Consider the following 25,938-nt stretch of genomic DNA (forward strand, 5'->3'; position numbering starts at 1 on the left):
AAATGTATTTATTAAAACATAAAAATGTAAACATAGGGAATACACATCTGAGTAGGTTCACGACATTTCACAAACATTTACCACTGAAGACACAAGACAACTGAGGCAGAGATGCTCACCCCTTTTCTCATGATGCAAATTCATTCAGAAGAATCTCAACGGGTGGCAGACGGATTTAAACTTTATCTCCTCTAATAAGAGAAGTGAGTGAGAGTGTCTGTGAAGTGCCCCTTGTCTTTAAGAACAGTGCCATCTGCTGTTAAAGAGGTAGATGGAGGGAGGGACGACACGCGTGCCCCACACGAGGGGCGATCCTCAATACAACTCACTGCAATGCAGCACAAAAGCACCTGCACATAGCTCATCTCAGCAGCAGCGCCATTCATTGTTAGGAAGAGAAGAGCCAACTTTAAGTCACTTCTCTCTGGGCGAATCACACCCTCAATATGAAGCCAATGGCCCATTCATTGCCTCGGACTGCTACATCTCACATGATGGCTGAACTGTGTCATCATGATTACACATCGGGAGTAATTTGTGAACATGCAACAGATGAAATGTGACGTTGACAGGGACTGAGGTCTGAAGCCGAGATCTTTGATGTTTATCTTACAATCAACACACTGTTATTTTATCCATCTGTGTGGTAACATTGCGAGGGGAACACTACAGAAGTCACATTAGGCATTGTTGCTAACTCTGCTATTGAGAGAAATGTTAATAAGGTTTGGAACGGTCACGCAGGGCCTCCATTTGTCCATGAAGCTTCATCACTAGAGTAAACAATACTGTGTTTTCACATTTACTTCGAACGCATTTTCACTCCGTACCAGCGGGGTGAAAACAACTCCTCCAACGCGACACCAGATTAACCTTTGCAGATCGCAAAGCTTGAAAAACCGGAGTAGTTGCATACTAGCCCGGATGGCTGATGTCTTTATGTCATAAAACTCTATCACCAGAACCGCACCCTGGGGGCTTGAAATGATCATTGCAGCAACTGCTTTGGTGAGCCGCTGAATCCGGTCCTTTTTTCAGTTACAAGTATTTACAGCTCGTGGAACTTTAATAACTAGGCTCACCAAATGCATTCAAATGCCTTTTCTCATTTTAGAATCCTTTTTGCACATCTAGTCCAAGTGCTTTAATGCCACAATGTATTCTTAATGAGGCTGCTGTGCCTCTTTGTCACACCACTACCAAACTATTCCACAGTTCCTGGAAAAAAAAAAAGAAGAAATAGAATTTGTCACAGCTATTAAAAGAAACGTGAGGATGCAACGTGGCTCATCTGTATCCATCAGTGCTTTGATGTGAGTGTTAGCGTGGAGGAGACGCGGAAGATCTGGGGCAGCATGTTGCTCAACTGGTAGAACATCTCCTCTGAGATACTCTGTCAATACAAAAGAGAGACACACACACACACACACACACACACACACACACACACACACACACACACACACACACACACACACACACACACACACACACACACACACACACACACACACACACACACACACACACACACACACACACACACACACACACACACACACACACACACACACAGGTGATTAGTGAGCACCAAAGGACTGGGATTTCTGTTGCACAGATTGAAATATAACTAAAAACATGCTCAGTTCACACACTGGGACAATGGAAGGGAACTAAATGAACCCATTTTGTAAATACAAAAAAACCCAGCTAAAACTGTCTTATTTGTGGAAATTGTAGTGAAGATGCTTAAGTGACGCAAGCCCCGGCAGCTGCGACTATAACTGAGGGACCATACCGCTTCGTTCTAAGCATCGCCGACTGTCAAATGAGAATGTTAAGTATTAATCTTAAAGCCAAGACACACAGTGACACCCGCACCTCCATTCAAACAAAGCGAGCATATATATTTAGCCGCCGCGTCCCTTTAGCGGTGTGGAAAACAATGGCGTCTCAGAACTGCATCATTAAATGGGTGTGTGAGTCTGAGCATGCTGCTGACGGGAGGCCAATGCAGTAGCGGTCCTTTGATGGTACGTCATCTATGTTCTGTCAACAGGAGATCATGCTATATAGGCCCTGCTGCCTTCCTGACAAGCCATAACTGTTAATGGTATACAAGATCCAGCTATGCCCCACCATCCTGCACTGAGGTCACAATGACATGAAACATGAAATTGTTTCGCCTCTTTTAATTGTTTAAGTGACAACCAGGAACTTTTAAATATTTTTGAAACGGTCTACTTTTTCAGCTGAAGATCATAAATGACATGTAACAGCAAAGGAGAGCATCAATGCAAAGAATGCTAGTTTTATAAAGTTTTTCTTAATGCCTTTGTCCTTTGTGTGCTACTGCGGTCAAGCCAGCCCGCTCAGGCAGGAACAACAGCTGGCGTCATAAAAACATCACGCTTTTGTCCAAAGGGGCCGCTAGAAATAACACAAACTGAAAGGTCCATATAGCCACTTTAAGCAACGTGGGAAAATTGGGGGACTTGTAACTGTTACTTATAAAGACATGACTTTTGACCTAAATAGCAAAGAACGTTTTTACGCTGGTCAAAAGTTAGCTAAAGCTCTGTAATCTATGATTTATCCCATGCTTTCCTCCTCCCTTCAAAGGTGTGTGCTGCAAGGCCAGGTGTGCCTTTTCTGATGCTGCCATGTGAGGCCTCAAGTGCTGTATACACTTTTTGCTTAATCAGCACAGAGCTTTGCTGGCAAGCCATTACTCAAAAGATGATCTGTGTTGGCTTTAGCTAAACATTGGGGAAAACAACAATGTGGTACATTTGGCTCCTACCTTTGGCACTAGAAACTGGACTGTGCGTGATATACCTCCATCCCATGAGGCCATCTCCATCATGAAGCCTGCACATAGAAACAGTGAGGAAGTCATTCTACATCAAACAAACACATATCATATTCTGCTGTTGTACCCAGCAAGGGGATGTAAGGGTAGGGCCTCTTGGTTACAAAATGTTCAATATTTTGATCAGATTGGTATTATGGAAGATTTCTAATACTGCCATACACTGTTGGTATAAGAGGAATTCCTTGCTCTTTGACCTTAAGGAATTGAAAACAAGATCTGATGTTTCAAAATACATGATTTAAAAGCTGTATACTTTGACTCTTTTGACAGATCTCTGCCAACAAACTTGAGCTGGGAATACTGCACCTCATCCAGTCATGTTGTTTATATTTGGGTAATATAGAGAATACACCAATAAACAGCAACATGGGCTCAAAGCAAAGTGCAATGTTTAACTAGTGTCCATGTGTGGTGGCAAAATAGCTGGATAAAATAACCCCCCAGCATTGAATATTTCAAATTTCCCATCTCACCTTTGACACATTTGAAAACCAGCTCAGCTCTCTTAAGACACCAGGGTATGGTCATCTCCTGCAAAGAGATGATATTGTTTTGGTTCAGAGTGTAACATGATAATACTTGTTAGTTTGTTGACACAAAGATTGATTCTGCTTAACTAGGAAGGGGAGATGGCCACCACACATATTCTCAATTGGAAGAGATGTAAGGATGCACTTAGATTTAGGGAAAAAACATTTGTATTAAAAAGGACAGGGATGGCAGATTTGATAAAACACGCTTCGCTTTAAATGAAACAAGGAATATGGCATCGTTATTATCACATCATATATAGATATATATTAGATATATCATTTCACCTTCCTTTCCTATTCACTTATTTGTTCACTCATTTATATATCTTAATAAATGTGTTTTTATGGGCTCAACCTTTTCCTATGCTGTGTATAATGGTATTACACATACATCTCATGTTCCAGATTTGTTCATTTGCGACCCCCCCCCCCCCCTCCCCATTTTGAGCTGTGTCTTCTGCGTGATAGGTTGCAGTTGGAATTGTGATACATAACATACATACATTAGTAGGCTGGCATGGAAATGAGATACTGTATTACTGTATGCCTTTCATATTAACTAGGTCAAGTGCTGCTGAGTGTCCTGTCAAGTGACTACATTTACACACAAATCTTTGACTGACAAACGGGCATTTCTTACAAATTCAAGTGCAACTAGCAAACGCTCACCACGTACAGCATGTCACCTCTCACTCTTCTTCAGTTTTCAATGTGTTTGTCCCCAGGCTCTAGGTCAGTTACCTGACTCAATGATCTTCTTTGTCAACTTTTGCTCAAACGAGGAGTGTCAGATATTGTTCCCCCTAATCCCTCCCTCCCTCATACACCCACAGCCTTTCACCCACTTGTAAATGTGTAACACCCATTGCTAGTAAACAAACCGAAATGGGTACAACGGTTGGCAAGTGCTTTTCACAGGGCACTAAAAGGCGGCGGTGGCAAAGAAAAGCATTTATTACAACTAGAAAATTGAACATATTGCATAAGAGTCATTGTCTGTAATCAGGCTCTCCAAAGTGGTTGAAAGCAAGCTTTTAAACATGTATCTTAGTGGTATAAGAACTGTGTCTGTTCCTTTTCCCTCAAACTCTACATGCTTAGAGGAAATTAAAAGAGGAAACGTGTCAAAATAAGAAAAACAGGCTCGTCAGTGTTCAATCTTAGCCCGCAGTTCATTTGACACACTATGTCAGATGTTTTTAACGTTGAGAATAGGCGTGTACATACAGGCAAGCATCTCTGCAAAATGGCAAACAAGATTGAAAAGAAGATGACAGATGGAAAGAGTTGATGTGGAACCAGAAGCTATTAATTTGAAGTTCCCCTAGTTCCTGGAGCTTCAAAAGTTAGAAGTCTTTGGTTATGTAAACAAAGACTCTTGATTAGGCCCGGGCATGTTGTGGCATGAGTGCACTCCCAGACAGAGGCCTGTTGAGAATTAATTTACCATAATTTTACGGGATTTTCGGTTTATTATGTTTTCATTTTAACTAAGAAGGGGGCTTTTAAGAAGGGGCTTCTAAGGAGCTTTGGGTCAAAAGAAAATCCTCATTCCAGTACAGTTTTCAGTAGACCAAATAAAAAAAGATTTTCCAATTTCAAGATATAAAAGAAAAAATCCCGCTCATTGTGAGCGGATATTTGCCTTCTCTACCTGATTCGGGCTCAGTCCATCAGTCCCTGAAAGCTTTCCATGTTGCTCTCTCCTACTGAGTGACTGCAGAGTGCTGATGTAGCTAAGTAAATAGCAACGTTCACGACTCTTTACTTTGTCTGCCTGGTTTTAAACCTGGGAAATGTTAAGTTGTAGGCTTAATTCACAGCGAGCGCCTCCTAGCCCGAACACAGCTGAGGATTTAGTGCATAATCAAGGAGAGAGGCAGAACTCTAAAGAGAGTAAGCTAACGGTGGGTTGTATACTCTTTTTTGATACAGTTAAAACTTGTGTGGTCAAGTTTTTCGTACTACTACCACCACCACTTTCACAAATTGGATGTTTCAGCATTTTATTCAGAACCTTTAGCTGTTCCAACAGTTACCCATTCATTTTAGCTAGTATTTCAGGAAGCATTTAATCCATTTTGCTTATTTTTTTAAGCTAACTAACACTTAGCTAACTATTTCAACAATTTATCTTACATTGAGCATACTTACAGTCATATGAAAAAGTTTGGGAACCCCTCTCAGCCGGCATTATAATTGACTCTGCTTTCACAAAAAAAATATAAAAGTGGTATGTCTTTAATTTACCAGGAACAGCTAAGTACTGGGATGTTTTCCAAACAAAGATTTTTTGAAAAGCAGTATTTGGTTGTATGAAATAAAATAAAATGTGAAAAACTGGCTGTGCAAAAATATGGGAACCCTTGTGGTTTTGTTGATTTTAATGCCTGTAACAGCATGTAAAACTGATGATTTTAAACACAAAGTTGGTTGGATTATGTTGTTAAGCCTTGAACCTCATAGAATTGCCTGTTTAATCATGAGAAAATGTATTTTAGGTGCCTAAATGCAAGTTGCACTTCTCTTTGACTCTCTGCTGAAGTGAGACAGAATGGGATCATCAAAACAGCTCCCAAAAGATCTTAAAACAAAGATTATTCATTGTCATGGTTTAGGGGAAGGCTACAAGAAGCTTTCCCAAAGGTTTCAATTGTCAATTTCTACTGTAAGGAACGTTGTCAGGGAATGGAAGGACCCAGGCACAGTTGCAGTTAAACCCAGGTCTAGCAGACCAAGAAAAGTACAAGAGCGCCATATGCGGCGGATTGTGAGAATGGTTGCACACAACCCAAAGATCACCTCCAAAGACCTGCAAGAACATCTGGCTGTAGATTGTGTATCTGTACATGGTTCTACAATTCAGTGCAATTTGCACCAAAACATCTGTATGGCCGGGTGATGAGAAGGAAGGCCTTTCTGCGCCCACGCCACAGATACAGTTGCATGGAGTATGCAAAAGCTCATTTAGACAAGCCAGCTTCATATTGGAAGAAAATGCTTTGGACTGATGAGACAAAAATTAAGTTATTTGGTCTTTATAAAAAGCAGATGTTTTGGTGCAAATTGCGCTGAATTGTTGAACGATGTACAGATGCACCATCTGCAGCCAGATGTTCTTGCAGGCCTTTGGAGGTGATCTGTGGGTTGTGTGCAACCATTCTCACAATCCTCCACCTATGCCGCTCCTGTTTTTTTCTTGGTCTGCCATGCCTGGGTTTAACTGCCACTATGCCTGTGTCCTTCCATTTCCTGACAACGTTCCCTACAGTCGAAATTGACAATTGAAACCTTTGGGAAAGCTTCTTGTAGCCTTCCCCTAAACCATGACAATGAACAATCTTTGTTTTTCAGATCTTTTGGGAGCTGTTTTGATGATCCCATTCTGTCTCACTTCAGCAGAGAGTCAAAGAGAAGTGCAACTTGCATTTAGGCACCTAAAATACATTTTCTCATGATTAAACAGACAATTATATGAGGTTCAAGGCTTAACAACATAATCCAACCAACTTTGTGTTTAAAATCATCAGTTTTACATGCTGTTACAGGCATTAAAATCAACAAAACCACAAGGGTACCCATATTTTTGCACAGCCAGTTTTTCACATTTTATTTTATTTCATACAACCAAATACTGCTTTTCAAAAAATCTTTGTTTGGAAAACATCCCAGTACTTAACTGTTCCTGGTAAATTAAAGACATACCACTTTTATATTTTTTTTGTGAAAGCAGAGTAAATTATAATGCCGGCTGAGAGGGGTTCCCAAACTTTTTCATATGACTGTATTTTAGCTGACCATTTCAACAATTTCTTACCTTCAGCTGACTTTTAACCATTCATCTTACTTTTAGCTAACTTACCTTTAACTCACTATTTCAAACATTTATCTTACATTAAAGGTGAAGTAAGCGGTTTATTTATATTAAGTGTTGAATCGCTCTTTATTCATACAGTAATCACTTACACGATGTGCGCGTTTCATAAAGCCAATCTCTTAGTCAGCTGCTCTGCATGTAATAAGCAATTAAACTTTATGTAGTATCCCAAAATGTTATCCAATCACAAGAGAGAACGCTACAAACCCACACCCGTCCGCACCCGTCTCACTCATGGTCTCACTGCCGGTGCACGCCAGAGCAACACATGGGTGAATGTTTATGCGCCTACAATGGCCGAGCAGGTAAAAATCCTTCCCAATGTCTGTTTTGATGGTTTTTATCATGTTTTAATCACACTTATGGATCTGAGATGATGCTAGATAACTTGCTGCTTGATGACCGCAGTGCATTAATGTGGTGACATAGGGACGAGCGAGGGGACTGCTAACTGCAGTCACTGACAGGAAGTTAGCTAAAAGAACCATTCCGCTTACAGCACCTTTAAGCTTTAGCTAACTACTTGAACTGTTTGTGGCTGTTTAAATTATTCAAACCAATAATCCATAATTATACATCATTTGAGGTAACAGTTATCATCGTTCCAATTCAAGCCTTTCCTTACCCGTTCAAGTCTAGTGTTTGGTAGCGAAACACCTGCACTGTCCAACTCAAATATTTACCCTCTTATGTACTGTGATTACTCCTTGACTGTGTGCCAGAGAAATCTGATATACAGTGCTTGGGAGTTTTACAAATGCGTCTTGTTAACTCAAATGTTTGTACAAACACCGCAGTAAGAGGAGAACGGAATTTTCTATTTGGGATTAAGTATTCCCTTGAGGTATCACGTTAGTACATTATTATAATCCCTTTAAAGTGTGTGTGTTTGTGTGTGTGTGTGTGTGTGTGTGTGTGTGTGTGTGTGTGTGTGTGTGTGTGTGTGTGTGTGTGTGTGTGTGTGTGTGTGTGTGTGTGCGTGCGTGAACTGCAAAAAACATCATCCACATGTACAGGCATTTACAGAGCTCTCAGCTACTACCTCTGACATGTCGTGGACCAGCAGCAGAGGCACGGTGACGGTGGTGACGTCATGGGTGCAGCACACCTTCAGGATGTTCCTCAGGCCCATGATGGCCGGGTCCCGGGCTGTGATGTTCCCTGAACGCACGTTGTCGTCCACACACAGGTGGAAGACTACATGTACCTCAGACAGGTTGGAGTGCCGCGAGATGTAAAACTCACCTTGAGGAGGAGGAACCAAGCAGGTAAAGTACAGGTCACAGAATGCTGAATAGTGTGGGCTCAATAAATCAGTGACTTTTTGCACTGTTAAAGAGCAATTCTTGACAATGCTTGTTTGTCAAAATCTGTGAATTTCTCTTCACAATCCGCTACCTGTACGTACTGTGCTGTAATCCAGTGTTTATACACAGCCTAGGCTCTACAAACAGGTGTGTAAAAAAAAAGGGTATGTAAACAACCTTAGCTGGCAACATGCCCGTTTACAGAGCCTAGGCTGAGTGTTTTAACACTGGATTTTATTTCAGAGCACGCACAGTACAGACAGGCAGTGGATCATGAGGAGATATTCACTGATTTTGACCCAAAAAAAATTGATAACAAGAATTCTCCAGAATCGCAGACTCCACCTGTAATCTGAGAAGCAGTCCAAACATAACGGATAGACTGATAACCATTACCTGGTAGGATGTTAGATGGATTTCTCTCAACATTTTTGCCCTTATCATCACCGCCATTCCTTGGGATCTCTGTAAGGATATAGAATTGAAAAATACAACAAAAATCTGAATGCACACAAGATTGATCAAAATCTCTCTTTGGGACACTTGATGGCAAAGGCAGCTGGACTTCCCTTGAAAGACTTGTAAAGCTAGAAGGAATGTTTCTATATACAGCTCTACTCTACAAACCACTCAACCTACGAGATATGTGATAAAGATCTGGACACAGTTTCCCCGTCAACGCTGTGGCCGTGATATACATTGTCTTCAACTTCCTGACTACTTAATCCCCCTCTCATGCTGCTGGCATGTCACTGACATTCTCCAGCTCTGTGAATGATTGCAATGGGATGCTTTCGTACCGCAACACTGGTACAGTCATATATATATAGTTATATAACAGGTTTACTGTTTCCAATAGATGCTCTGACACAGTCTACACAGTAAAATCTGAAGAAATTCAAGATCAACCTCATTCTGTTTGTTGAGAGGTAGAGGAACTTAGAACCGACAACAAGCCATGAATAACAATGTTAGTTAAGCATTATATAATGCGTATCTACTGGCCAAAAAAAAAAAGCCATTGCAGCTGTCTAGAATAATCCATTTCCTTGAGTATTGTCTGTGTCCAGGCCACCAGCAGCTAATATACTTCCAGTGTATACTTCCATGTATCTGCATATTTGTGGAAGCCTCAGTCTTACAAGTCTGGTCCCTCCTTTCTAATCCTCTCTGAACGATCTGCCTACGTTACAGCTGTGTTGGCAGGGAGACCCAATGAGCGGTTAGCCAATGTCTAACCAGGTTGTCCTTTGTGCTTGCTGCTCCGCTGGGCCCTGGCATACAGCTCCACCTGCTGCACCTCCTCCAGCTGCTCCTCCATACGGAGGAAGTGGAAGTCGGTGCACTCCTTGGCCACGGTTGCAAACTCTGCCGATTCAACACAGAACAGGCCAGGTATTAAATGACACACATGAAAAGCTTGAGTTAATATCTAAGCCATGGCTTATCTCTGGAATGAAGTCTCCATACTGAACTACCCCTACTAGACTTTTAACAAATCATTTAAAAGGTGTCAGAGGTTTTTGTTTTTAGATGTATTGAGGGAGAGAGAGAGAGATGGTTTACCATTATTTAATTGTTTTATAAATGTGTTACCAATACTTCAGAATAGTAATAATTCAAGTTTACTTTTTTATGTACGATATTGCTTGTATTATTTTTTATTATGTACACATTGTTTAAAATCCTAAGATATGAGGGACGGGTGGGAATTGTTCTGATTGTTCTCATTTGTTATTATTTGTATTACTATATACATATAGTAATATAATGCTTTGGCAATATTGTGTTCCACAATAGTCATGCCACTAAAGCTTTTTGAATTGAATTGAATGGAGAGAGAGTGAGAGAGAGAGGTGTGGTTTTTACAGTAAAGGTGAGAGATAACCAGAGTGAATCATGAGAAGGACCAAAATAAAAAAATATAAAACATATAACAAAGCACTGCTAGTGTATCTAGTGTACTGTTGAAAGTTTAGCATTAATGCTGACTGTGATAAATGTTAGCTGTCAAATACTAATCATAATGTTTCTACAATACAACACTGCAGGTTGTCCAAGTTACAACATGATGATGGTCACCAGAATGTGTCCTGACCTCTCTTGATGCCACTGTAGGAGTTGACCCTGTTGTCAACCAGCAACACCAGCCCACAGAGTGAGGAGGAGTAGAGAGACAGGGCCGTCTGTAGCCGACTTAGCTTTGCTCCACTGCTGCCGTGCCGCCGGTGTTTACAGAAGTCCAGCACGTCTGCCCGCACCAGCCGCAAATTATGCATTGTCTTCAGTTGGGCTCCTGATCCAAAGAAAATATATAAATATGAAAGGTGAAGACAGTGATCGATATATTTACGTTAATATACGCGTTAAATCGCTCTATATTCATATAGTGATCACTTATATAGTGTGCACGCTTCATAACACAGGTCTCTCAGTCACCCGCCATGCATGTTATCAGAAGATAAACTTTTCTGGTATCCCACAACCTGATATCCAATCAGAAGAGAGAACGCTACAAACGGGCACATCTCTCTGCCAGTGCACGTGCAGAGAGCGACAGAGGGGTGAATGTTTATGCGCCTACAATGGCAGAGCAGGTAAAAATCCTTCCCAATGTCTGTTTTGATGGTTTTTAATCATGTTTTATCGCACTTATGGATCTGAGATGATGCTAGATGACTCGCTGCTTGAAGACCGCAGTGCATTAACGTGGTGACGTAGGGACATGGGACGGGACCGCTAACTGCAGTCACTGACAGGAAGTTAGCTAAAAGAACCATTTCGCTTACTGAACCTTTAAAAATATGCTCTCTATATAATAATACATACACAAAAATACTTCCATTAAAAGTGGAGTAAGTGATTTTGAAGAACACTTGTTGTAAAAACCACTTTGTCAAAATCTGTGAATATCTCCCCGCAATCCGCTACCGTATGTGCACTGAATTTTTTTTTTTAAATACACATCCGGGGCTCTGTAAACATGCATGTTCCTAGCTACGGTGGGCCCCCTGTGTTAACATACCCTTTGTTTACATGCCAGTTTACAAAGCCTAGGCAGTGTATTAAAACCAGATTTTTTTCAGTACAGAAACACAGTAGCAGATCGTGAGGAGATGTTCACTGATTTTGCCAAAAAGTGATTTTGCCAACAAGCGTTGGATCGCTGACTCCACCTTTAATAAATGGTTCTGTTTAACAAAACAAAAATACCACCAAAATTAGAATGCAACGGAAGAGTGTTATGAATATAGTCACTGAAACGTATTTTGACAGGCAACAAATACACAAATACTTGGAAAACATACAAGACATCAAGCACCTAAGTGTATGGTGAAGCTCTCCTCCAGCTGAGGCTGCTCCTCAAACATCCTGGCCCCAGAATCTTCAAGCTCCGACAGCTGGCTGGGCTGCACCTTAATCTCCTCACTGGAAACCAATCACACACACAAATCAACCGGTAAAGATATCAATCAGATACATAGCACAACTGATGATGTTTTCATATGTTTCAGGAAATAACTGACAAAACCTGAAATGTTCCAAACGATATAATATATACAATATTTCAAAATAGGACTAAAATTGAATGTGGCACAAATGAGAATTTTGAAATGGGAAAAACCAGTCATTCAGTAGCCATTTTGTGTGTGTGTGTGTGTGTGTGTGTGTGTGTGTGTGTGTGTGTGTGTGTGTGTGTGTGTGTGTGTGTGTGTGTGTGTGACGTGTGTGTGTGTGTGTGTGAAGCAGGCAATAATGTAAAGCACAATTAAATTATATTAATCTCAGTTGTAAGCATTCTTTATTTTTAACACTTCATTTACACAATATAGCAAATGAAATTAATATTATTTTCCTTCAGGTGCTACAGCTATGAAACTGCATAGGTGCTGATGAGGTATTAAGTTCCACCCACACATAGCAAGCAAGATAATGATAGTCAGCAGCATTAAGAAAAGTGGATGAGGGGTCACCACATTTATCTGCAAAGCTCTCAGCATACAGGTCCAGGTGGTATCTAGGTTCTGATGGAATATCCAATATATGCAGAAAAGTGGACAATGTGAATTTAAACCTGCACTCTGCAGGGCCACATTACTCTTAACCACTTATAGAATTTTTTTTCCCACTTCTTATCCCATAATGCCAGTAATAACTGAGACTGCAGAGCTAAGCACCAGTCTCACTGAGATGAATTTTTCACCCCTTGTAACCACTTACCAGCACACCTGTCGCATTTTGGATTAGAACTGCTGTGCAGCGGTTGAGATCCTGTTCGTTAAGGTTCTGTTTTTACCTCCAGTAAAGATTCAGTGGGACTTTTACCCTTTGATATACATTCACATCTGTGATATTTCATATATTTTATTTGATCAGTTCAATATCATTTAAATGATTAAAATGTAATACACCATTTAAATGTAGCTGTTTATTACTCTACTATATAAATGTACATTTCAAGGTTTAATATTAACCCTACTTCCCTCTTTAATCACTGTTCAAATGAGCTGAATTTAAATCCCATACCCTGCAAAAAGACAAAGCCTCTGCACCATACATTTATAAATATCATGAAGTGCCAGAGATTTTTCATTTAACGCAGGTGCACCCGGGTGTAATGTAAGCCTACATGGTGTCAGATGACAAAGAGTACGCTTCAATATATAAACAATCACGTGTGAGCGGACTTTTTGTCCTAGCGTATACACAGCCACGTATTGACAGACTCACTTAATCTTGCTGCTGTTGTGAGATTTCTGCAGGTCCTGGTGCAGTTTGATGACCCACTCCTGATACTCCTGCTTTTGAATGCCAGAAACATGCTTCAGCTCACTGGCCCACTTGTTCTCCAACACCTGCTCAAAGGAAAATAAGTCAGAAAAGGAGGAACTGTACTATGACAGACATTTTTTTTTGGAATGGGCAGTCCAGTGCCATTAGGAACAGGTGAACGGGAACAATTCACAGACTGAATTGCCTGAAATGTCTCTGGTGAAATACGTTTTTTTTTACCTGCTGTGCATCAAAGTGTTGAGAGGCAACTGCATTCACATCGTGGTCGCTCAACGTGTTGCCCAGCTCGTGCATCACTTTGTCCATTTCAGCTGCTTGCCTACCAGACAGAAAAACATTGATCTGTTTCGGCCGAGGGGGAAGTACAACATCATGTTAGCCTACACAATTCATGAATAACAGAGGCATGAGTTATTTCAGTCACCTATATTCATGATAGGAGGCTGAAATGTGTTTCTTGCAAAACAAATTTAGAAAACGTTAGGCCTGGTGATTTATTGTAACTAGGATAATAAAGGCAAAAGGATTGTTAGCTTTAGTGTAAACTGAAAACTAGTGAATACTCATCATTAGTAGTGTGAAGCTGAACTGCCATTAAACCTGTCTACTGATAGTAAACAGATTCGTATTCCGATGTGTATTCCCTATATTTCCGCAAAAAATCATTTGGCAAAACATGGTTGCATATGCACGCATATCATATGCAAACGTATACGCAACGTGTTGGTGCAGGGATTTATAAAGAAACACAACAAAGGTGCACTGAGCTTATGTCCTACTTTTTTTCTATTTTACGGATAAAACAAATGAAAGTGAACAATAGTGCAGCGCTGTATTGTTTGTTATCTTTGGACAACATGATCGGAAACTTGTTAGGAAGTGAAGCACCCAAAAAGAGGGGATTTATGCCTCGTTTCCACCGAGTAGAGCGGGTTGGGTCGGCTTTCCATTTGCCAAAAGTTGGGTAGGGTACGGATATAAGCGAGCCTAAGGGGCCACTCACACTAGGGCCGCGGCCCCGTGCCAAAGCTTATTAACATACTAAAGTCTAGAACGTTTGACCTAGTGTGACCACGCCAACCGTATTCCAGCACGGAACAGCCCCTTGGCCACGGCCACCTGGGAGAGGTGTGCCGTGGCCAAAGTACAGATGCTAATGAGATGACACGCGCACAAGCAAGCGCACAGGCGGCGTTCCTGACGTGAATTTATTAAGGATGCATTGTCCGTTAACGTCCGCTGCCTTACTAGTCGGCACCAGAATTGCCCAACACTTGGACTTGTAGCTATAATGTGTGAGAATTAACGTGTGTGTAAGCCTAGGTGTGGGCTAATAAAAGAGGGAGAGAGCTAATTAGGTCGGCTCAGAAAGCACAGCAAAAAGGTTTTCGTGTTTACTCACGTTCGTCAGATGATTTTTTTTCTTTTTCCTCCAGTCAGCTGTCATAACTGCATTTACGCATGGCGGTGGAGACGCACCCAAAACAACACACCGCGGCCCGGTGATAAGGAAACAGTATAGCCTACACTAAGGTTTAACAAGAAACTTTATAAAGACACTTAAAAAAACGATCTCTGCCCATACAAAAAGTTCTGACTTGGATTTGATGGAGCGATCGATGTGTACAAAACCATCCGGATACATATGGTCTGATGACGGGCCGTTATATTAATAATAAACAGCGTGCTGCACAAATATGAGACTGTCCACCGCGACCTATTACGTCAAGGCTACATTTAAAAAAAAACAATAGCTTAAGGATTCTCGTTGCTCTAATGTGGAAGTGGAATATTTGATGCAAATTTGGCCGGATGAAAATATTCACAAACAGTCGTATAGCCTACAAGTAGACTAAGCTCCAAATCCTAAACGCGCACGGTGACGTAGGCAAGGTGCAAGTGTGCCCAGGCCACGAGCAGTGTGAGCACGGGCCTGCGGGGGGAGTGGGGAGGGGGGGGAATCGTGCTGAATCGTGCTGAGCACGGAACAGGCAAACGGCACTAGTGTGAGTGCGCCCTAACTGCTCTTAGCTGCTCCAATTTTCGGTACTCCTCTGTTAGGGTACCAGCCGCCTGAAAGGGTGCCGAAAAGGTGGAGCTGCACACTGCCGTCCGTTGATTAGTCGAAAGAATCATTTCCACAGTTGTTCCACAGCCCGATAGTTTGACCCATATTCTGGCGCCAGCTATCACAGTCCAGCCTAAACCCCGCCCTACCAGAAACACCACCAAGATTCTTAAAAGCGAGATGTCCCGCTCTGAGCCGCTCCGACCCGACCCGCTCTACTCAGTGGAAACGAGACAGAAAGATGGGGGGAAGATACAGTATGTGCAGGAAATCCAAGGATCTCTGTCCCGGGCAACAATCCTGCTAATACCAACCTCTCCAGCAGCTTCTTGATCTCCATGTCTCTCTCACTGATGAGCTCTGAGATGCTAACAAAGTAGTTGTGCTCCAGGTTGAGAAGGGTGTCGGAGGCAGGGGAGTGGATCAGCTCATGGTAAACATCGGCAAAGTCCTCATCCCAGCTGGGCTCTTCGGGCCGAGCATGCTCCAGGGTAGTCTGAGACAGGGACGGAAGAAATAGAGAAAAGAATAGTTTCAAAAAGCGGGGGTAATTGACTGTTTGAAACTAAGCACTTGAGGGTGATGTTCACTATAGCACCTGCTGTGAGTAAGATTGACCAACGAGAAGCTGACTTTCAGTAGAAAGAGTGAAAGCAAATTATAATTTTTTTTAATTTGTAATGGTGTTTCCACCTTTATTTGATAGTTGTTGTTTTTTAAGCACAGAGTTTGAAACAGGGAGAGAGAGGGGAAGACATGCAGTAAACGGCCCGGGCCGGAGTCGAACCGGGGTCCGCTGCGAGAAAGCACAAAAGATCAGAGGAAAACAAAAGGCACAAGGCAGAATGCATTATCAACACATTCTGGATGTCTTGCTCTGCTCAATAAAACCAGGGCAGTTGATGAACCCCCACCCATAATTAGAAAAGCAACAGAACCGTATTCAGAATCTGAAACTCCTCTATTTATACAGGCACAGGAATCTACAGGCATCAAAGACGACGCACACTGGAAAGCTTCCATGTGTATTTATGGGCGAGTGCAGTAAACTGCTAAACGGGCAGGTAGCCAGTCCTTCACAACCGGAGCTGAGGCAGCCCTTGTCTTTTTATAAATGCCTGGGAAAGTGACAGCCGAGTTTAGACTACTAAAACCCAAGGATCCTATTGACATCAACATGCAATAAGAGGTGTTGGCTCTCAAAGAAATGTGTCGTGACAAGTCCTAAACTGTAATTAGAGAACCATAAAGATCACATCTGTGTGTCACTAAACTGCGTGACAAAGAAATCCATCATAACTTAAGTGATGACTCTTTTCATAAGTGCAGGCGCCGCCACATATTGGGCCTGTAGGAGGAGACGCATCAAAGTGTAACCAACGTTATGAAGACACATCAAACACAGCACGCATGTTTATGTAATGGGATTTTCTTCCCTCAAGAACTCATGAATAACCAATTATCAGAAGCACTGTATGTGCTACTTCAGTTCTAATTACTTTAATGATCCATGAGTCGTCGTCGTCGTCCCCCCGGAGATAAACGGGGCGATTTCAGGTCACTGCTGTGCTACTACAAAAGACTTGGAATAGTGGATATGTGATCAGGTTGTGTTGAGCAGTCTGGAATCGGAATAAACAACTGCCCAGAATAAAACTGTGCTGAGTGTCCACATCCTTTCAATTATGTGTCTTTATTTAGCAACTTTTAGAATCAAATCATGATGAGCAAGACAATTTTAATAGCAAAACAGCATTTTAACTCAATGTGTTGATATGCACAGCATATTCTGATTAATGTCCATATTATGGTTGAGACAATAATCCAAATAAGGTGTTGACATGTGTGGCAGCAACTGTAATATTCTCAAAGTTTTCATGTTAATCAGCATATTTTGAATAAACCAGCGACGAACACTAGCAGTGGTATGAAAGTGTCATGACGGCAGACGTCGGCGGGTTCTTTTCCGGTGTTATACCAAAATGTTGTTACCCATCAGAATGTGTGACCGTGGAGGACGCTGTTGCTATTTATATAAACATAAACCCAGACTCACAGTGAACTATGTAATAACTTTGTTGGTCCACAGCGCAAAATATAGTAGTTTCACATAAACTGACCAGAAATTGTGAGAAGTGTTACATTACTTTTCACAATTCAAATGTTTGCCCTGTGAACCAATGTTATAAGCCTAGACGTTTCACTGTGAGGGTTTTTCACCTTCAATGAACGTAAACATTTTTTTTAAACATTTACATTTACATGCTGTGAGACTGAGACTGGGTTGATATATTTAAATAACAACAGTGCCCTCTATGGCAATAATTCCCATCCCATATAAACTGTATATCCATAAATATACAGTATATACATATACACTCACCGGCCACTTTATTAGGTACAGCGGTTCATTTTCTTGTTCACACATATAACTAATCACCCAAACAGATGTCAGCAACTCAATGCATTTAGGCATGTAGACCTGGACGGGACAACTTATTGAGGTTGAAACCGAGCAACAGAATGGGGAAGAAAGGGGTTTTAACTCAAACAACCACTCGTTACAACCAGGGTAGAATACCATCTCTGAACGCAAAACACGACTAACCCTGAAGCAGATGGGCTACAGCAACTGAAGACCCCACCAGGTGCCACTCCTGTCAGCTAACAACAGGAAAATGAGGCTACAATTCTCACAGGATCACCAATATTGGACAATAGAAGATTGAAAAATCATGCCTGGTCTGATGAGTCTCGATTTCAGTTGCGACATTCAGATGGCAGGTTCAGAGTTTGGCGTTAACAACATGAAAGTATGGATCCATCCTGCCGTGCACCATCAACCATGCCACGTTCAAAGTGACCTAAACCCCCTTTCTTCCCCATTCTGAGGCTCGGTTTGACTTCAGCACGTTGTCTTGACCACGTCTAAATGCCTAAATGCATGAAATTGCTGCCATGTGATTGGCTTATTAGCTTTTTGTTTTTATAAGCCATAAAAACGTACCTAATAAAGTGGCCGGTGAGTGTATATATAGGCCTACTTTAATCCAAACAGCAAAACATTTCAAAGTGACTGCTTACAAAGAGCAATGCCAATAAAAATAATGTAAAGGATGAATCCAAAAAATTAGACGCTAAAAAAGAAGAGTTTTTTTTAGGCACAATAACATTCTGAAATGTGTTATCACCTCTACATAAGACCTGGTCCATGCGTTGGTGAGCTGGTTTACATCAACATCTCCCATGGAGAGTCTCTGCAGAGCCAGCTCTGCCTCTCTGTCATAATCCAGGATGGTCTCCTTCTCCATGAAGTCGGACAGTGAGGTCTTTAGCTCTATGGCAAGAGATGCACACACACAGAAGAAACCTGTCATTTAAAAGACTTTTCAATTGCTGCACAAGCCAAGTAGCACTGCAAAATCAATGGGATGATCCATTCCATCGGTTTAAGTTACAACGATATTATTACAATAGATTCATCTCAAATAAACAGAACCTGATGTTTCTTGTCTGCGCTGTGTAGATTTGGTTTAAACTGTGTATTTACGACTTTAAATATGCAGAAGGGCATTTATGTTCATTTCAATTACATTGGAGTACATTGTGTAACATTGTAACTAAAATGCAGACATTGATCCGTTGGCTTTCCTTCAAAAAACATATGGAGTATTGAGTTCAAGAGGCTGTTGTTATCAACAGTGTCTTGATATAGTATGTGGCTGATGTTGGGATTGGGGTGATGCTTGTAGAAAAGGACTGCAAATACCTACATCATGAAAGTGGGGCAGGTGTATAAGAAACATAGGAATTTACTTTGACAAAGATCTGCTCCACCTTGCAAGCAGTGCGACACAACAAGTGCAGAACTCCTGTAACTTGTCCTTAAATGGATTTTATTTTACCAAGAGCAGCAATCTCACCATTCTCAATGTAGCAGGGTATTTTATGCAGCAGCATCAGGCGTCCATGCAGGTCACTGAGGTTCTCTTGAACAGGAAACTGCAGAGGCACCTTCAGGACACAGTTATCCTTTCCTGCCTTGAACTCAAACACAAACTCCTTCTCAGCAGCAGTGCTGCTCGCTTTGCCTTTGTTCTTCTTCATGGTTGCAGCTGAAAAGTAGCAAGCAGCAGTTTAACGTTAATAACCGTAAATATCATGTAAAGGGTCATTCCTGGCTATTGGTGACTTTTCTGTCCATGGTACAGAGCTCCTTTTTTCTGACTTAAATAAAACCCAATTTTAAAATGGAAAGCTTTTTTATTATAGGCTGAGGTCTTCTATGTAGTATTAAAACAGAATAGTGTATGAAAAATCATTTATATATATATTTTTATTAACCTTTTTATGGACATACATGCATTTTTACCATGTCCCCAAGGCACATTTTTCAGTTTCAATGAGATATATTTTCATAAAAATGATAAATAAATACAAATGTATCTTTATTATTGTGTAGTTCAAGATGGAATCTCTCTTATTGTAATTATATATAAGTCGATATATCCATGTTATTTAGTTATTTTATTGGATTTAGTGTGTGTCCCCAGGGTTGCGTTATTTACAAAATAAAACTACGATTCCCATGATGCAACATTCAGGAATTGAAATCTGATTTGGCGGGAACATCTGAGGCGAAAAACTGAGGTAAGAAACAACCTCCCTTACTTTTCATGCATGTTTTATGGTTTTAATTTAAATGTCCTACTCTTAAATTTCCACCCTGTTAAAAGAAGAAAGCTAAGGACCTCAGTGAGCGTGAGCATCGAGCTCAGAGGAAGAAATGGAGAGAAAGGAAGAGGGAGGCAAAACGCAGGCCAGAAGCAGCTGTAGGCCCTCTCCCTTTAACACCATCTCCACCTGTAACACCTTTAGGGGTGCAACCAGTGGCATGTCCCTCCACGTTAGAAATGTAAAAACTCTTGCACAACAACACAATACAGACTTGTAACAGGACATAATTATATTTTACCCCTCTATCTCCCCCTTCACTCTACACTACCTTTCCCTACCACTATTGTGTGTGTGTTAACTGTCTTTATTATGGGTTCAGGCAAAAAAAAAAGGCCAGAGCATCCACGTTAAGAAGAAGAAGATATTAGAAAGAGAAATCCCAAAACTCCAAGCTGCCTTGTCTGAGGAAAAAAGGAAAAAGGAGAAGTACAAGAAAAAGTGGCAACGCCAAAAAAAAAAACAAAGCCCATCCCAGACAACTGTTGTTGCATGTCTGTGTGGTTGATGAACTACGAAAAAATTACCTCAACACAAAAAAACAAAAGGATAAACAGGTGCTTGCTAGAGCCACCATGGGGAGTGTAATCAAAAAATACAGGCTTCAGAGATTAAGTCAGAAAACCCTGGGCTTCTCAAAGAAACGGGCACAATTGCATGGAAACCTCTGCAGCTACCAGAGAGGTAGCTGCAGGCCCTCTCCCTTTAACACCATCTCCACCTGTAACACCTTTAGGGGCGCAACCAGTGGCATGTCCCTCCACGTTAGAAATGTAAAAACTCTTGCACAACAACACAATACAGACTTGCAACAGGACATAATTAATTTTTACCCCTCTATCTCCCCCTTCACTCTACACTACCTTTCCCTACCACCAGGGCTGCCTTTACCTGCCACTAGGGCCTAGTGGCAGGTAAAGGCCACTAGGTTTCGTAGGCCCCCCCGGGCGGCGGTCTTACAATACAGATGCGTTAACGCCATATTTGTCTACACCACAATATCTCTATTGATGAAATACAAAATCACTTAAGGTAACATGTAAATAACCCCCTCCTGGTCTAATGACTTTTAATAACCAAACACACAAGTTATTGAGGAGACAGCGGTGGGGTCCCAGGACCTTTTAGGGGGGTCCGGGGGCATGCCCCCCCAGAAGAAAAATTTGAACCTTTTTAAAGTAAAATGCATCAATCTGGTGCACTTTGAGAAGAAAACTAAGGCTAAATCAACTGTGTCCTATGTGAGCTATTTTCTGGAATAATTTGGAGACACAGAAATACCAAAAACCAGAAAACCAAAATATAAAGGTTTAAAAAATCCAGTCATTCAGCATTCCATTTTTTTTTAAATAATCCCTTATCCCAAAGCTACTTCTCTCTTTGAATTATTAGTTTTGCTTTTAATGGCTCAACTCAATATAGGCCCTTGATCTGCGTTGCCCCGAACAATGTTATTTAAACAAAAATAACAAAAATGTACTGGTGAATGATAGGCTCCTTGATCTTCATAGGCCAAAAAATAATGTGATTTTTTTTTCCTTTTTCTTTACTGGTTCATGATAGGCCCCTGTTCTCCGTACGCCCGCCCCCCCTACGAAGATTAGGGGCCTATCATGAGCCAGTCAATAATGTATTGTTTTAAATGACAATATTCGGGGCCTTCTTAGATCAGGTACCTATATTGAGACAGTAAAAAAATTAAAAAATTAAAAAATGTTTTTTCTTTTTTTTTGAGAGGCCCCTAATCTTCGTAGGCCCTGGGGCTTCAGCCCAGGTAAGCCCGTGCATAAAGCCGGCCCTGCCTACCACTAATGTGTGTGTGTTAACTGTCTTTATTATGTGTTCAGGCAAAAAAAAAAGTGGCAACGCCAAAAAAACAAACAAAGCCCATCCCCTCGCAAACAACTTAATCAATTGCTACAGCATCCTCGGCTTCCCAGCTCACGCAGACAACTGTTGTTGCATGTCTGTGTGGTTGATGAACTACGAAAAAAGTACCTCAACACAAAAAAAACAAAAGGATAAACAGGTGCTTGCTAGAGCCACCATGGGGAGTGTAATCAAAAAATACAGGCTTCAGAGATTAAGTCAGAAAACCCTGGGCTTCTCAAAGAAACGGGCACAATTACATGGAAACCTCTGCAGCTACCAGAGAGGAACACGTCAGAGACAGGATAAAAGACAGGCAGTAGTAGGCCTACCGTTTTACTTGCGAGATGATGTCAGCAGAATGACAACTGGCAAAAAGCAGACAATCACTCTTCAGAAAAAGAAGATGCAGAAGAGGTTGCTGACAGACACCATCCAAAACATATTCAGGAAATTCATCTCTGAAAGTACACACCAGGTGCCATACTCTTTTTTTTTCTGCAGTCAGAGGCCATTTTGGGTTGTAGCACCCACTGATGCGGACAGGGAAACTTGTCAGTGCAAGACACACGAGAACCTTCAGTTTATGTCCAACAGCCTATTCAGCTGTGGACTTCTGTCCTCTAAAGATTTAGAAAAAATGGTGGATACAATTGTCTGTGATTCAAATGTGAAGGATTGTGCCTATGGTGTTTGTGGAGAGTGCCAACTTACTGCCGTTCCATTGGTTAGGCCCGCAACAAGAAATCCAGTGTCTCTCATTCAGTGGTCAACTGAGGTCAGCAAAGATGAAAAACCGTCTGTTGTGACCATAAAAAAAGAGTTAATGCTGCCTGAAGATGAAGCGGTGGACCAGTTTCAAAACCGGATGGCCACATTTTGAGTACATATTTTTAACATCCGGTGGCAGTACAAGGCATACAGAGAGCTGAGGGAAAACCTCGCAGAAAATGAATGTTTAATTCATGTGGACTTCAGTGAGAACTATGGGTGCAAATACACTAATGAGGTTCAGGCAGTCCACTTTGGGGGATCCCATCAACAAGCTACCCTCCACACCGGTGTCCTTTATACGTCACAGCAGTCCCCTCAGAGCTTTTGCACTATCTCCCCTTCTCGGAGACATGACCCACCAGCCATCTGGGCCCATCTGGACCCTGTGCTGGAGATGGTGAAGGAAAAGTTCCCCCAAGTGCGACGGCTGCACTTTTTCAGCGACGGGCCAGCAACTCAGTACAAACAAAAGCAAAACTTTTTCTATCTTTGCACTGAGCCATTTAAAAGGGGGTTTGACTCCATCAATTGGAACTTTTTCGAAGCCAGTCATGGCAAGGGGGCCCCAGATGGCATTGGTGGATCCCTGAAACGTTCAGCCGACAAACTTGTGCGCCTGGGAGAAGACATCCCTAATGCTGAAGTGCTGTTCAACAAGCTGAACATGCAAGACTCCACCATTCAGCTATTCTTTGTCTCTGAAAGCAGTGTGGAGGAAATGCCGCTGCTGCCTCCTTTGACCGCAGTAAAAGGGACAATGAAGATTCACCACATCCTCAGCACCTCACCAGGCAAAGTTAAAGGGAGAATGGGGTGCTGGCTTGCCCATGCTTTGATCTGAAAGAAGCAACACTTCACAATGTGCTTCCTGAAGTCCCTGTGCCCCAGAGGTGGCGTCCAGAGGTCATTACAAGTGACCTAGTTGGGAGGTGGTGTGTGGTCCAGTATGATGATGACCCATACCCTGGCGTCATCATGGCAGTTGAAGAGAACAATATTCAAGTCAACTGCATGCACAGAAATGGAACAAACAAATTCTTCTGGCCTCGGAGAGACCTGAGCTGGTATCTTGACAGTCAGGTACTGTGCCTGATTGATGAGCCTCAGGCACTGAACAAAAGGTCTGTGCAATTGGACGCAGAAACATGGAGATATGTGGAGAAATCGATGTGGGCAGTATAGACAGACAGAGGAGAGAGGATGGAGCCAGTGTTGTGACAGACAGACAGACAGACAGACAGACAGACAGTTATGTTTTTCAGAATGTTCTTGTTGTGATAAACACAGAGGCAGTTGTTATGTTCTTACATATGGCAGGGACAGGAAAGATACCATTTCATCTATTGACCCAGTTATGTTCTTCAGTATGTTCTTAACCAAAAGTAATGTCTCTGTAAGTTCTTAGCCAACTCTACAGTTATAAAATAAATGTTAAACTGTCTTATTTTTATTATTATAAAATCTACTATACTGATGCACTATTTGTATTGTATGTGGATGCAAATTAAATAAATAAAGTTATCTTTAAAAAGTGATACTTTCTTGAATTTCACACATAATTCCACCCCGGTCCTTTCCACCCTGTTGAGCTTGTTTCCACCCTGTTACTCACCTTTTCTTTTCAAATAATAGAAAAACTATGTTAAATACTTTGCATATTCTTATGTTAATTGGCACGCTTTAAAGAGACAATCAGCATACATGAGTTTTTTTGTGCAAATGTTATGCCATTATTTACCATTTTGGATAAATCGGGTGCAAACATTTAAACTTCTGAAACAAAAAAATAAATGTTCTCAATAATTCCTTTATCATTATAATTCAAATTAAAAATACATATGGTATGAAATAAGGGACAGATAAGGTGTAAGGATAGCTAAATTATTTTGAATATTTACATTATTAACACTTGCAATGCTTATGTATTTGTCCGTAACAGGGTGGAACTCTCACACAGTTTATGTCTCAATAATCCATCCATAAATATGATAATAAACATGCGTGAGCTCCAAAAATACAAGTTCCTCGAGGTTAAACATGCCATTAACTAATGACAGGTTAAAAAAAAATGCGCATTTAAAAAAAATAAATCTAATGGTTCACGGTTTGTAAGTTAAGAAGTGGGAAAATAGGCTGTCAAATTACCAACTGACACCGACACTGACGAGAAAACAGCTAGGCCTATCTCACAAGCAAAACAATGACAACAACACGTCTTCATTCTTACCATGTTAATGGTTAATCATAAGACAAGTGTTTGGAAATTGTTCAAATAAACATTTATAGCATACAATCTGATTGATATCACCGTCAAATGTGAGCTATGATTCGTAATTGTACATTAAGTATTAGCTCAGCGTGAAATAGCAGTAGTATAGCCTAACCTATACGTTTAGGTTAAAAGAAAATAATTGTATTTATGTATACAAGAGAGGCACAATGCCGTGCACACGTCTCGCTTTATTTGGTGGACATATAAATGTTATAAGAGGCAAGTTTACCTGTGTGTGAGTGGATGTGTTTGGGTTGTTTCCTGCTGCTGGTTGGTTCAGTCAGCTGACTTCCTCGCGGTAAAGCAGCGTGACAGGAACAGCACTTTCGACACATAAAGCTCGGTTGTGAACTGTCTGGTTTTCAATTAAGCACCAGAACTACCATGTCATGTGTCTACAAGTTTAATAATTATACTTTGGAATTATCATATTATTTTTTTGGGCTTTGTCTTTCACGTCGAAAACAGATTTACAGAGCCACGAATGTATTGGCCCTAATTAATATAAATTTGCGATAGCGTTCTTCCCTTGTGCACTGCCTCCCTCTGCTGGCCAAAGAGGAATCGTGGTTTATGAATTAGACTGACGTACTATCTAGAAGCAAAACATTAGGTTAGGAAACACTAATGAACAAAGTGTTGTTGTCAAACATGATTTTTTTTAAACAAAAACCTACTAACAATGACAAATACTGTTTAACAATAATTAATTATAGGCTACTATTGAATCCTGAGCAATAGGAATATCAAATCAATGTTATAGGCCTATCTTGTGGCATTGCAATGATGATGTTAGCTTTACGTCACCATCTCTGTAGAAGTGTTTGGAGATTGC

The 25,938-nt window shown here is 41.2% G+C and overlaps 1 protein-coding gene across 1 annotated transcript; it reads right to left on the reverse strand.

Annotated features, from left to right (window-relative positions):
• On the reverse strand, positions 1-25,374 carry ferry3 (FERRY endosomal RAB5 effector complex subunit 3). Its single transcript, XM_080027188.1, has 14 exons — positions 25,333-25,374; positions 19,378-19,569; positions 18,646-18,791; positions 15,769-15,950; positions 13,606-13,705; positions 13,324-13,448; positions 11,915-12,021; positions 10,691-10,888; positions 9,832-9,960; positions 8,989-9,057; positions 8,328-8,530; positions 3,349-3,406; positions 2,804-2,871; positions 1-1,393 (listed from the first exon to the last, which is right to left on the reverse strand). Exons 2-14 carry the CDS (start codon positions 19,559-19,561, stop codon positions 1,301-1,303), a joined length of 1,662 nt encoding a protein of 553 aa, XP_079883314.1. The 5' UTR covers positions 19,562-19,569; positions 25,333-25,374; the 3' UTR covers positions 1-1,300.
• Positions 25,375-25,938: the final 564 nt, after the last annotated feature.

This window comes from Ammodytes marinus (assembly GCF_949987685.1).
Source record: "Ammodytes marinus genome assembly, chromosome: 5".
NCBI lineage: Eukaryota > Metazoa > Chordata > Actinopteri > Uranoscopiformes > Ammodytidae > Ammodytes > Ammodytes marinus.